Source organism: Bidens hawaiensis, unplaced genomic scaffold, assembly GCF_021521415.1.
Source record: "Bidens hawaiensis isolate Kalapana, Puna unplaced genomic scaffold, B.hawaiensis_p1.1 tig00008515_1, whole genome shotgun sequence".
Classification (NCBI taxonomy): Eukaryota; Viridiplantae; Streptophyta; class Magnoliopsida; order Asterales; family Asteraceae; genus Bidens; species Bidens hawaiensis.
Window position 1 is genome coordinate 201,945 of NW_027491608.1, and position 14,329 is coordinate 216,273.

At 36.4% G+C, this 14,329-nt stretch overlaps 2 protein-coding genes and 1 non-coding gene across 3 annotated transcripts; all 3 read right to left on the reverse strand.

Annotated features, from left to right (window-relative positions):
- Positions 1-300: 300 nt before the first annotated feature.
- LOC143529257 (trimethyltridecatetraene synthase-like) lies at positions 301-2,329 on the reverse strand. Its single transcript, XM_077025082.1, has 2 exons — positions 1,359-2,329; positions 301-990 (listed from the first exon to the last, which is right to left on the reverse strand). Exons 1-2 carry the CDS (start codon positions 2,262-2,264, stop codon positions 361-363), a joined length of 1,536 nt encoding a protein of 511 aa, XP_076881197.1. The 5' UTR covers positions 2,265-2,329; the 3' UTR covers positions 301-360.
- Positions 2,330-7,108: 4,779 nt separating this feature from the next.
- TRNAS-GCU (transfer RNA serine (anticodon GCU)) lies at positions 7,109-7,190 on the reverse strand. The gene has a single exon. It is a non-coding gene; the product is annotated as a tRNA-Ser (tRNA).
- A 922-nt stretch (positions 7,191-8,112) lies between these two features.
- On the reverse strand, positions 8,113-12,237 carry LOC143529258 (subtilisin-like protease SBT1.4). Its single transcript, XM_077025083.1, has 3 exons — positions 11,381-12,237; positions 9,216-10,331; positions 8,113-8,717 (listed from the first exon to the last, which is right to left on the reverse strand). Exons 1-3 carry the CDS (start codon positions 12,111-12,113, stop codon positions 8,257-8,259), a joined length of 2,310 nt encoding a protein of 769 aa, XP_076881198.1. The 5' UTR covers positions 12,114-12,237; the 3' UTR covers positions 8,113-8,256.
- Between the last annotated feature and the right edge of the window lie 2,092 nt (positions 12,238-14,329).

Sequence of the window (14,329 nt, forward strand, 5' to 3'; positions counted from 1 at the left end):
CCATCACCAAAATAACCCCCCCCCCCCCCAATCTCTCCTACAACGCCCACAACGGATGGTCTAATGGTTGGGGAGTTGGACCCCTATCCTGATGAGTCTATGACACGACAAAACCAGTACTTTACAATCATAAACGAGATGGAATAATTGGTACTCGAAAATCCAAAAACTCTACATTACGCTCTTAGAGAACAAGTCTGTGACATAAGGGACTTAAAAGAATGGGAACATATTTTTTGGTTTGGTTTAAACGAAAGTGTTAAATGTCTTATTTATTAATTTATTTGAAAGTGCTCGTAGAATACAAAATAAGATGATACATTAGTATGGTAAACAATTAAAGCCCGCAATAAACACACTCTAGAACTCGTACATATTAAGTGGAAGCCTTGGCTCAGGCACAACCACAAGTGGAAATTTCTTTGGTGTTGATAGCCCAAATATCTCCTCCATGTTTAAGTCATCGTTGGTCATTGTACCCGGCAATTTCCAGTTAAACCCGTGGAGTAAATTAGCCAATGTTGCTTCAATAACTTTATAGCCTAAGCTATACCCCGGGCACATTCTTCTACCCGCACCAAATGGTAACAACTCAAAGTCATGGCCCTTGACATCAATTTCCTTTCCCGTGAATCTTTCGGGACAAAATTCTTCTGGCTTATCCCAAATCTTCGGGTCTCTCCCAATGGTCCAGACACTAACAAACACTCGGGTTCCTTCAGTTATATCATAACCAGCTACTTTACAATCCTCACGAGCTCTTCTTGGGACCAACATTGGAGCCACAGGATGCAACCTCATTGTCTCTTTGGCAATTGCCTCGATGTAAGGCAGGTTAGGCATGTCCTTCTCTTGAACCCATCGGTTCTTTCCTATGACCCGATCAAGCTCCTCAGTTGCCTTCTGGAATATCTCGGGTTTCTTCAAGATCTCGGTAATCGCCCATTCGACAGTAACAGCCGAGCTCTCAGTTCCACCGGCAAGCAAGTCCTACAAGTATATAAATTGTAACTCATATTAGCAAGGGAGCATATGTTACATTTATTGATTGTTACATTTATTGATTATTATTATTAATTGTTACATTTATTGATGATTACTCTTTTTGAAATTTATAAATCCAATGTCGAACATTAACTCGGTTGAAAATTTAAAGTCTTGAGATCATATCGTGAAGACAAGTGCTATTGTCATCAAACGGATACAGGTCAAGGCCCCGGTCCGTTTGTTGAGTTTTGTAAAGTACTCACAATAATAGTATCATGAATTATTGATTAAAGCATCTTGTCCTTTTATAATAAAAATCATTTTTGTAAGTTGTAACTTTAACTTTTATAAACAAATAATAAATAACAAACCTGAGTAAAAGCTTTGACTCCATGTCTTTCAAGCTTAACATCAAGATTCGGATCATCAGCAAGCTGCAACAACAAATCCACCATGTCCGTAGCCACGAACTTCTCCCCGTCCGCCCGTCTTCGCGCGTTATGCTCGTCCAACACATGCTCCAAAAACCGATCAAATTTCTTGCTCACAACCTTCATCCTCTTCACATACCCTTGCAAATCCATAAAATCGATCCACGGTATCGAATCCCCTATGTTAAACACACCATTCAACAAGAACAACTCGTCCAACATCTTCTTAAACTCGTCCGGACTCACAACCGAGTTTTCAGACTCGTCCAAATAACGTTTCCCTAACACCATCCGACTTATCACATTTAAACTAACGGTTGATAACAAATCCTTCAAAAGAATTTCTTGTCCCACGGATTTGTTAATCGTCTTTAACAACGAATATGTTTCCTCTACGCGAATATACTCATACGACTCTAGTCTTTTCGCGGAGAAAAGTTCCATTAGACACATTTTACGTGCCTGCCGCCAGTACGCGCCGTAGGGGGACCACGTGATGTCAGAATAATTATAAGTGGTGTACTTCCCTGCGGCAGTTTTTGGGCGGCAGGCAAAGTTAACATCATGTGTTTTTAAAAATATTTTCGCCATTTCGACGGACGACCCCACGACAACGTTGAACGAACCGAATTTGAGTTGCATGATTTCGCCGTATTTTTGCGAAAGATCGTGGATGGAACGGTGTGGGAGCGAACCGATGAGGTTGAGGTTACCGATGATCGGCCACGGTTTAGGGCCGGGAGGCGGGTTTAGGTTGCGGCGAGTGCGGCGACGACGGGTTAGGAGGATGAGGGTTACCGTGGCTAGCCATGCGGTAACGTAGTAAGTGTAGGAAAATGAATCCATTGGGAATATTGTGTGTTAGTGTTTTGGTGGATGACTAAGAGTGTTATTGACTTATGAAAATAGATGAATTAATGGTGTTATTTATAGATGGATTTTGAATGTTAAGTGTGTCACTTTTATGTTTTATATTTTTTTATTATTATGTCTTTATTTTTCTTTTTTAATAATTGGGTAGATCTGAACACGACCTGGCAAACTAACTAACGAACAAAACAGTTGACTTGGTTTTTTTTAAGACTCTACTCGTGTTTCTCACATTAACAAAAAAAATGAATTTGATGTTTAATAAACGATATTAAAATTAGGAGTGTTAAAAAACGATGAAACTGATTTAGTCGAAACAAGTTGGTGGGTCTAAGATATCGACAATTTAATCTTGAAGGTTTGGTGCCGTATGAAACATGAAACCGGGTTTGTAGGCCTAAACGTTTTCTTTTCGGTTCTGGGATATGTAATTACATGTATATGCATTTTAATAATAACTTATTTTTATCATATACGGTTTAATTATTATGAAAAAAATCGGTTGCGAAACCTTCTAAACGAAGTTGTTAAACCGATGCACTGGTAAAACAACCAACCGATTTTGTTTCATGTTTTTGAAACCGTATGTGCTATGTAGTTCACCTCAAGATTTATGTGACTTAAAACCATTGTTTTTGAGACTGGATGAGTTCGGCCGATCCGACTGGTTGGAATGGGATTCGGTCACATGACCGGTCCTATTCTATGTAGTTTGTTCGCTTCTTAAATAACCAATCGGTTCAAAGCGGTTTACCGGTCGGGGGTTGAACTGTTTACTATGGGGGGGGGGATATTTTTTTTAATTTAATTTTTTTAGCCTTCTCCATCATTTTTAGCTAAAAGTTGTTTGACCTGTTTGACTGGTTGAACCGATGAAGCAGTTACCCGTCTGATTCGCTGAACGATCTTGCTATGTAAATATTGTTTAAAACCTATTGAGCCAGTCCATTAACACCCTTAGAAATAGATATATAAAAATACCTAGGTGGTTGGGTTGTTAAGTTAATCTTTTTGTTATTAAAAAATCATTTATGTTTCTTTGTTTATTAAGCAAAACACATTTTTTTAATTTAAGATTCAGTTTGGTGACAATATGTGTAGCTTTTCACACAAATAAAGTAAAGAGTTGATGTGAAAATCCTTGAAAGTTGTTAGCAATGCCTTGTTCATTTCCAAATCACTTCTTATTTTATGGAATTTCTAAGCAAACACCATCTCACTTTAAAGAAACTCACATTATTTTTCTTTTGACTTCCTCACTAGTCACCGTAGGCCATTATTTTCTATCACGAAAATCCTTAGAACCTTACATTACTTTTAAATAGATAAATGGAACTTCAAATGTGTAATTACCTACTTTTTTTTAAACCGGCGTGCAATTTTATGTCATATGGTTATAACTATAAGAAGAAAAACAAATATCAATCGCTGGAGCAACCACTCTATTCTTTGAAATAGAGTGAAAGTCCGTCTTCATCTCATATTCCTCATATTCTACTAATAGCTTTTGATACATATGATATTTTATTAAGTATGATCGTTATGTAATGCTACCTTTAAGATGATGAATTATAAAAACGAGTAAAACGATACATACCCTAATTCCTTTATTGTTTAAAATCCAGATCAAAACATATCATAGTTTTATATTTTACATTGACACTATATATGCTTGCGTGTGTGCGACTTTAAGTTATGTATTACATTATCCAAAACACTGATACCACCAGCAAACCAACAAATCACCTAATCAGTGGCGGATGTAGCATGCAAGCTATGGACCATAGTATCCCGAGATACCCATCAAGTTCTTCGACGAAGTGCAAAATTACTATAAAAATTTTAAAAAATTTCTTCTCCACTTTATGTATTAGATACTATTGAGTAAATATTAAAATACTTGTACGTATAAAAAAGTTTCTTAAAATCCCCTTATTTTTTCTTCTATATCCGTCATTGCACCTAATTATTCACGTTGGTGTTGTCATATCAAATTATTAAAAAAAAGACTAACTTTATGTATTTCCATGAAATTGATTTAAAGTCGGGACAAAACTTATGAACAGTTTTGAAAGTCGTCAGGAATTTCTTAGAAAGTGGAAACTCATATAATTTCATAATATTCATTTATTTTTAAGAATCAAAGTGAAAGTGGAAATAATGAAATATCTCAGTTTCCACGTTGGTCAACAGTCAACTAAGCCGCCGGCTGTTCCCACCGCGGGCCCCGCCACTAGACATAATCGTTAAGTCTTAATTTAAAGAGAAGATATAAGTTTTAACTTTTAACTGTATCAGATGTATATAATAATATAATATTTTTCTTTACCAAAGTTAATGTTTTTACTTTACTGAGTAATAATTTGACTAATTGAAACAAGGCACTAGATATAATATAAGCAAAAGTTGAATCAAAAGGCATACAACTATTTGGGACGTTTAGTGGAATTTAAAACTATCATAATACAAAGTAGGCATTTTAAATGAATCATATTATTCATATATTTCCATTTACATAATCATCAAGTAATCAACATGGTTAACCTGACGGTCGAGATCGCACTCATTAGTAGAACGTTTCCACTAACAGTACCCGCCATCAGTTGCAATCAATATGTCGAGCTGAATCAATCTCGACTCAACCTCTAAAAATGTGTAGACGGCTATCAACCGGATCACTGTGTTTAAAATAATTTGCAGTATACAAAAAGCTATAATACACACAAAAAAAAACTTTTAACGTACGAAATGTGAAAAGCACTAGAGTAATCATATTATTACTTTTAAATTGTAGTATAATACAATGACTGGTTCAAACATAATTACAATATTGTTTCCGTACATTTTCTTTTATTTTTTATTCTTAACTATAGTTTGTAATAAAATGTTGAAATAATAAAGATGACCATGGTCCAAAAATGTAACAAGCAACTGGTTCGGTTTATATGGCCGATTTCAAGTTTGGAATTGGAAAAAAATCAATAATCGAACCACAAACAAATTGATTGAATCTTAAACCGTTAAAAAGTTATGAATCATTACTAGATGGTCTCTTAATGGCTATTAAGAAGCTACCAAACAATTCATTAATTGAGTTTGAACAAAGTTTCAACACTTTTTAGAAACACCATATGTAGAGGTGCACAAATCGGTTTTTTCAAATACCCGGGTTCGGGTATGACCGGGTCTTAGAAAATCGGGTATTGGTAAAAACCGGGTCGGATTCGGGTCCGGGTATTGCCTATAAAAACCACACCCTAAACATCGGGTTCGGGTCGGGTCGGGTATAGAACCAGGTATTTTAAAACCGGATATTTTAATACCCTATTTTCAGGTATTGAAAAAAGCCTATTTGTGGGTTTTTTCAAGATTTTTTCCGGGTATTTTTCGGGTATAGATTAGATTTTTTAAAATGTTGCACTTTTTAGGAGTATTTTTCGGGTATTTTAAGGTATTTTTCGGGTATACATCGGGTATTTTAAATACCCGGTTTCAGGTTTTGGAAATACCCCGTTCCGGGTATGGAACAGGTTCGGGTTTTCGGGTATTACCGGGTCCGATTCGGGTACGGGTTTTAGTACTGAAATGCATACCATATCCGTACCCTACGGGTATTAAAAAAACCGGTTCCGGGTTTTTGTTTCGGGTCCGGTTCCGGGTTCAGTTTTTTTTTCAACTCTAACCATATGTTAAAACAAGTCATAAGTCCCCAGCGGGCCGGCTCTGGTTTCCATTCTAAAAAAATTCATTCATGGGCCTAATTAAAAGATATCGTTGAGTTGACTGTGTTTAAAGAAAAATCATTATCAGGCCCATATACATGATAGTATGATATATCTACAAATTTACATATTAAATATAAAAAATCGAAAGTATTTTCTGAAAATTTACAAATATGAATATAATAAAAAAATAGTACTATGTTTTTCTAATATAGGTGGGAAGAGAGTCTCAAGTCCCAACAATCAACATAACGTATTTGTGTGTCTCAGTTTGCGTATTTGATTTCTTTAGCTTCTTTGTATGTGTCCATCGTTGTAGATATGCGGTTTAGGTTAAGCTTACACAAATGTGTACAACAGTGTACATTGTTGTGTACCCCATTGATACGAAATAATTGGTTTTGTTAACTTTTTTGTCCTGTTTGAAATAAGGGCATGTTAGTTCTTGTTACAATTGTTTTCATTTTTGTTTATTTGAGGATTTGTTAGGTGCAAGTGTCATTTTTAACCATCAAAATGACGCTTACTACCGACTTTACAACCCCCAAATCAACTAGAATGTAACGAGAACTAGCATGTCCTTATTCTAGTCAAACAAAAGTAAACAATACAAACTATTTCATATCAACCACATTTGATTTAATAGTCCTGTTTTAAAATGAAGGTTTATAGTGGCATTCGCGACTAATTTGTTATATACTTAGTTAAAACTGCAAGTGGAAGTGTTCAATGTTTACATTTAGATACAACCTTTTAAGACATGAAGAAATAACAGTCCAAGTTTCAAGACGGATCGGTGCGAATTTGGGTGATCATATATTAGTCAGTCAAAAGGTGTCTAACGATGGTTTGCTCATGGTTGTGGTAGTTAAAGAACTTCTAAGTGTTAGTGATCTTAAGAACAAATGCATCTAATAACAATTATAAGAACAAAATAAGCATTAATGTTTATAATCGTATGCTTTGATGAACTAAAGATTTTTGTTAAACCATTACATTAAACAAAATATTTCCTTGCATTAAATTCATTGAACTAGGCTGGAAACTTAATGTGATTAGAGTCTTAAACCATGAAGAAAAATTAAAAAAGGAAACACACGACGCCTGAGAGATTCGAACTCTCGCGGGGAAACCCCATGTACTTAGCAGGCACACGCCTTAACCACTCGGCCAAAGCGTCGTTGTTGTTGCTCATATAGAAAGAATTTCTATAATCAGTTTAGATTTTATTGTTTTTGTTTTTATTGTTTTGTATATTGCCCAGATAAAAAATTCAAATCCTTTCCAAATCATACATCATGCAATCGCTTTATGATGTGATAACAAGTGTTTTCAAACTAGGTCTAATAAAATGGAGACATATGCACATGTCTTTCATAAATTGGAGACATATGTACATGTCTTTCACATAAAATGAAATTAATGAACGAGAAATTGTTGAACGACTTTCATAAAATTGGAGACATATGCACATGTCTTTCACATAAAATGAAATTAACGAACAAGAAATTGTTGAACGAGACTAATTCACATGTCTTTCATAAATTGAATTTAATGTTCAGAAGATGCATCGACAAATTCGCATGTGACTTTTCTACATGTCTTTCATCATAAACATGGATTTCGGAAAATGGATTTCCGACAATTCAAAAAATGGATTCACAGTTCTTAAAGATGAACTTGGATTCTGAACACGAGAAAGCTTTGTATATTGCCTAGATAAAAAAATTCAAATCCTTTCCAAATCATACATCACGCAATCGTTTTATGATGTGATAACAAGTGTTTTCAAACTAGGTCTAAAATCTTTATTAGCAAATATCATTATGTTTCTAGAAATATGATATCAGCATTTTGGATGAACACTTTCCATAACTCCAAAACTGAATCTTTCATTACTAAAGTTGTGTGACAATTGGTTGTATAATTTTATATTCTCTACACGCAATCATTTCAAAAGTCAAATAACTAGTGTGTGTTTCTAACGTCCCTAACATATTTTTGGTGTTAAAATTGAGAACAAAATAAACCTTACATTGACATTTTTCTAAAACTTACTTTTACTATATTCACAACATAGAGAAACTGGTACAATATTATTTGAACAGAAAGTTAAAACCCCAACTGAAATAACAGGAAAAAAAAAAGCACCACCATCTTTTTACAACATTTTTTCCGATTCTACATGTAACGGGATTTCAACCGTTCAAATTTATTTGACGTAGTCCAACAATACAACAGTGAAATTACATGCTAATGTCCCATGTACTCGAAGCCCACAACACCGCGATCGGACTCCTAACATTATGCTCTTTATCACTCCACTCAATAGCACCAAACGCCTCCGACCCACCACCGCCAGCACTAAATGTGATTTCATATTCAGCTTCCGTCTTCTCTTCACTAAACACTAGCGTCTCCGGCGACACAACCACCTCCACCCCAGGCGGCGAACTCACACTCGCCTTATAAACCGCATCCACGTCACTCCCCACATTCTTCACCACCCTCTTGTACTTCACAACGCCGCCGTTTTGAGAATCAAACACCACTGAAAAAGATGGGTAGTTTAAATCCCCAGGACTATTTAACTTACTTGCACTGCAATCCACGGGATCTTTAACAAAAGTTGCTATTTTGTACGAATCATATCCAATGGCGCAAAGGAACGCCACGTAATCATCAAAACCGGCGTCGTATATTAGACCTGCATTTAGGCGAGTGTTTTTTTAGCTATACCCGAATACCAAATAACAAACCCAACCCGAAGCCATCTGATCCCGAATTAGAGAATACCCAAAAACCCGAACCTTAAATGGGTAAGTTATTATGTCACTTTTTCTCAACAAAAAAACCCGAACAACCCGAACATTAATCGTCTTTTATTTATTGATGTATTTTTTTTGGAGTTTTTAATGTTTAAAATATTTTGTTATATAGTTAGTTTTGTGATTTTCAAATATTATCACACTACATATTATGATATGATGTTTTTTGATGATATTTATTTAGTAGCATAAAAAATAATAATATTATGTGAATAATTTGTGTTTTATTATTTTACATTCAAACCCAAAAACCAAACAATCCAAATTTATTTGAGTAGGGTTATCGGGTAAGTTTTGTTTTGTTTTGTTTTTTTTTTTTTTTGTTTTTTAACCTTTTTACCCAAAAAAAACCCATTTGACCAGAAAAATATAAGTACCTGGATTAAGGGCTCTGTTAGGGTCCACGTGTCCAGACCCATGAACAAACGGTGTAGACTGAGCACCACTAGCAAGATCCGTAATATTCTCACCAATATCATCTATATACCTAGCAGTAGTCATCAACGCCGATTTAATCGCAGCTGGGGACCACGTGGGGTGGGCCCTACGTAACAAAGCAGATAACCCACTCACATGAGGACACGACATCGAAGTACCCGATATAATATTAAACTCAACCCGTCTAGAATCCAAATCCAAATCCGTCGGGCTAGTATACCCGGTCCACCCGGCCAAAATATTCACACCCGGAGCGATAACGTCCGGTTTCAAAATCTCAGCCGTCCGATAATTCGGACCTCGGCTCGAGAACGACGCCACACGTGGCGCTGACGGGGATGTGCCAATAACCGTTCCTCGGAATTTTATAGTAGCCGTTGGTGACGGGTCTGATATTACATACTCTTTTACTTTATCTCCAGCTGACGCTCCCAGCATAGTTGCGGGAACTAAATGAGCGTCAGCTAGAAGCTCTTCACCGTTTTCGTCTAAATTTGTATGTATCATACCGACACCTCCCGCTAGTTTAACCGCTAAGCCTTTTTCTACCCGAGCATTGCCACCACGGTCGCATATAACAATTTTCCCCGCGACTAAAGTTTCATCTAGGTTACCGGTATAACAATACCGATCACCGCAATCTTTAGCGTAAACTAACGGATACTTAGTGTCACCGATCCCGTCACCGGAGTATAACGACACGCCGCTGTAAACTCTACCGTCGCCGAGAATGACATCGGCTGGAAACTCTCGATCAATCGTTGATGCTCCGATTGTAAATATCCATGGAGCGATGTTGACGGCTGTGTAAGCACCTGGACCGGAGTTACCTGCGGAGCAGGAGACGAGAATACCGTGCTTAACGGCTCCGAATGATCCGATTGCGATTGAGTCACGGTAGTAATTAGGAGCGTAACCGCTTGATCCGACTGATAATGAGATGATGTGTACACCGTCGTCGATTGCTTGGTCCATAGCTGCGAGGATATCGGAGTCGTAACAGCCTTCATCCCAACAGATTTTGTAAACAGCAATTCTCGCCTTAGTAGCCATACCTGTCAAATTTAAATTTTGTTCATTTTTGCAAGTTTGTTTTTTTTTCGGTCCAAAATCCAAATAAGGAAAAAGTGCATTATGTAGTACGTTCTTAATCTGAATGATTACCTATGATCCAATTAGACATTAAAAAAATACGAGTGCCCAATACAGAAAGGCTTCCTCTATTCTTGATTTTTTAATGAATCATAAATATGACCATCCTCGACTCCATAATGGAGAAGCATGTGTATAAGAAACAATATATAGATAAAAAAATTTCCAAAATTTAAACTGGTTTTCAATTTTTCTTCTTTACGTATCAATAATATTAAGATGTCAAACATCCAAACTATTTGCAAAGAAGTATCAGAGAATCAGTATTATCTGATAATACTGATCTCAGAACAGATGAGTACCAGTTTCGATTCTTATGGGATTTCTAAAATCCAAAGGGCGATTGGGTTGAATAAAGTAAAAGAATTTCTAATCATCTTGTTATCCGATGAAAATAATGGGTAGGTAAACTATAGATGGAAAAGTAGCAAATAGCAAAACCTGTACATTTAAATTTTATTAATTTGGTTTATTTTTGCAAATTCGTTTTTTCATTCCAAATAAGGAAAAAGTCCATTCAATACTTCGTTCTTAATTTGATGATTACCCGATCTAATTAGACGTTTAAAAAATATTAGCGTCTAATAAAGGAAAACTTTCTCCAAGGAATGTATTCTTAATTTTTTATGAATCCTAAATATTACCATCCTCAACTTCTTATACACATTTGTATGTGTATAAGAAACAATATATTGATAACAAAAATTTCAAAATCAAAAGAGCAATTACGTTGAAAAAAGTAAAAGATTTCTAATCATCTTATCATCCGATAAAAAAATACGGGTATTAATAAAAAACTAGCAAATAGCAATACCAGTAAATTTTCTATTTAGTTAATTTTGTTCATTTTTGTAATTTCGTTTTTTCAGTCCAAATACAGAAAAAGTCCATTCAATTCTTGACAGAAAACGGGTAGGTAAACCGTAAACTTTTGTTGGAAAAGTAACAATACCTCTCGCTTCACCTCTCGCAAAGTCAAAAAACCCGGCATTCGGCACGACAGATCCAGCAGCAGTAGAAGCAGTATGAGTACCATGTCCTTCAGTATCCCTAGGAGAAAAACCACTATAACTCTCATTCAACCTACCAGTTAAACCAGCCGTATAGCCTCTATAAAACGCCTTAGCACCAATAATCTTCCTATTACACGCCGTCGCCGGAAAATCCGACGCCACCTCACAACTTCCTCTCCACGTGTCCGGCACCGGCGGAAGTCCGTCGTCGGAGAAGCTAGGTCGTTCCGGCCAGATTCCGGTATCAAGGACTCCGATAATGACGTCATCACCGTACTCAGAGTTCGGCCATAAACCGTACGTATCAGCTAAACCTAAAAAGTTAGGCGTGTGAGTCGTGTGAAGCGTTCGTTTTCGATCTGGAATCACGGATAATATTCCGGGAAGACGGCGGAGTTGTGAGGCTTGAGATCGAGTCAACCTGGCGGAGAAGCCGTTGACGGAGCTTTCGTATGTGTATAATATCTCTGGTTGTTGGTTTTCTGATAATACTGATCTCACAACGGATGAGTACCAGTGGTGGTGAGTGGGAGACGTGGTAGGTTTGTGAGATTTAGAAGCGTGGATAATATATGTGTTTATTTTGATCGATTGAGTTAAATATGTGAAGGTGAAGATGAATAATAATAAGAAAAGAAGATGAGATGAGAGTGAGGTTGTAGTAGTAGCCATTGTTGGGTACACTGGATATTCTCTTTGGGAGAAATGATATGATGATTAAAAGGATAGTGAGAAAGGTTAAAATAATATTAAATGGTTGGATGATGAGTACGTGGTGGAGTTTGATTGGGTGATCCTATTGGGCCACTTGTTAAGTTGTACCTACCTCTTGTGCTACTTGTAAATAACAGAATTGGCCAATCCAAAGAGCCCATGCCATAATTATTTTCCTTTTATTTAATATTCGGTGGTGGGTTGAGAAATTAATGTTATTCTATTTTTCAATATTATTCTATTTTATTACTTTAAGTTTTATTTTCTTTAATTTGATTATAATATCATGTAACAATTAATCACTTTATACGAAACTATAAGTTGGTTGTGGCTTAATGTTAGAGCACTCACTTTACAAGTGAGAAGTTGGGGGATCAAACCTCACTACCACCAACTTATATGGGAGATATGAGGGATGACCCTGCCTTGCCAGGGTTCGAGTCCTGATCTCAACCGGTTTTACCGGCTTCTCGCTGTCGTGCCGTTTGGCGGGCGTGGGGGTCGGGTTTTATCCGGTGAATCCCTCAACAGGTGGACCGCCAGGGGCTCCGTCCGTCCGGACTAGTGGCTGGCTCGGGCTACCTTTAGCCAATGGGGCCGCGTACGGGGTACCCGGTGTTACTTAGTTGGCTGTTAAAAAAAAAAACTTTATACGAAACACCGGAGCATATTTTGATTTTGTGTTGGTTCGTGCAAGATGTTTGGCAAGTTATCTCATCTTGGTGTGGGCAATCTTCGGTATACGCTTTTTGCGTTCGAGATTTATTGGAGTTGTACATGTATTCGGGCTTCGCAAAGGTAAAAAGGAAAGTATGGCATGCAATCTGTCTTGTATCGATATGGAGCATTTGGAAAGCTAGAAACGAGTTGATTTTTAACTCGAGACCAGTTCATCTCGCAAGTGTGGTGGGGGATATAAAGATGTTTGGTTATTTATGGGTGAAGAATCGGTCTAGGTTGTCTAGCTTATCCTAGGAGGGTTGGTGTAGGTTTAATATGTAACCATAAAAGCTAGGTGTTTTGTGGTGTTGGTTTCTTTTTTGGTGGATGTAAAGTGTGTCATGTTAACCAGTTATACTTATATATATGAAATTTTTAGTTGGTCGTTAAAAAAAATTAATCACTTTATAAAGAAGGAAAATGAGTAATATATTGTCAACTTGTCATTGATTAATAATATATATTATATAAACACATGCTTAGTTTAAAGTTTGAGGTTTATCGGTTCGAGTTTCTGTATCATTCAATTAAATTTTTCTTTAGTTGCACTCGAATGGGAAAGAGAAATACAAACCGAATTCCTTAGGGTTCGTTAAATTTCTTACTTAAAACATGAAACGAGTGTTTATTTGTTTGGATTTATGGTCCACTGCCCGGTTTTCTCGGTTTTGTAACTGACTGTATTTTGTAATAGGTTGTACTAGACTTGCATAAACCAGTTAACCGATTAGTTGAGTATCGGTTAGACCGGTTAATCGGGTCAGGTACTAGTCGGTTTTTAACACAAAAAACCCTAGCCGGCATAATCGGTTTAGGATCTAACCGAACCGATTAACCTGCAAATAACTAGAAAAAAAACCGGTTAAAAAATAATTAAAAAACGGTTCTGGCCCAAAATGTATAACCGACGGGTGTAATCGGGTATAAACCAGTTTTTCTGGACCGAGTAGTAACCAGTTAGGTTTCTGGTTAGCGATCGACTAACTTGTGCACTTCTAGATTGTACATATAGGAAATCTAATAGCCCAATACATGTAAGTCGGATTCCTTAGTTTTGACCAATTAAGTTTTCTATAGCCAATGACTGAATAACTAAAAAGGTTCGATTCTAAACCTTTTTCTTTTAATTGGTTTGAAACCAGGTATATAATATTCTCTTATATTGAAGAACCATTGAATTTTTTTTTAACAAAACTTAAAAGAGGTCGTAATTTACAATTGTCTGGATAGGAAAAAAATACATTTTTCGTACATAACAATTCTTTCAAGATGAGTTGTCGTAAAAATGTGGAGCAAGTCATCTCATGAAAAGAAGTTGAGCTCTTTTTCTTAGAAAATCCAACAACAAGGTTGTTAGTTTGAAGATACAACGCGAGAAATGAGGGTAGGCGCCCACGACAAAGGAAAAAACAAAAGGGTGTTATAGAGTTTACTGATATCGAAATACTGATAAT

Excerpts from the sequence above, each read along its gene's own strand:
- LOC143529257 (XM_077025082.1), bottom strand. The coding sequence starts at position 2,264 with ATGGATTCATTTTCCTACACTTACTACGTTACCGCATGGCTAGCCACG. Across the intron at positions 991-1,358 it reads GAGTCAAAGCTTTTACTCAG|GACTTGCTTGCCGGTGGAAC; the intron begins GTTTGTTATTTA and ends ATATACTTGTAG.
- LOC143529258 (XM_077025083.1), bottom strand. The coding sequence starts at position 12,113 with ATGGCTACTACTACAACCTCACTCTCATCTCATCTTCTTTTCTTATTA. Across the intron at positions 10,332-11,380 it reads TGCGAGAGGTGAAGCGAGAG|GTATGGCTACTAAGGCGAGA; the intron begins GTATTGTTACTT and ends TAAATTTGACAG. Across the intron at positions 8,718-9,215 it reads TAACAGAGCCCTTAATCCAG|GTCTAATATACGACGCCGGT; the intron begins GTACTTATATTT and ends GCCTAAATGCAG.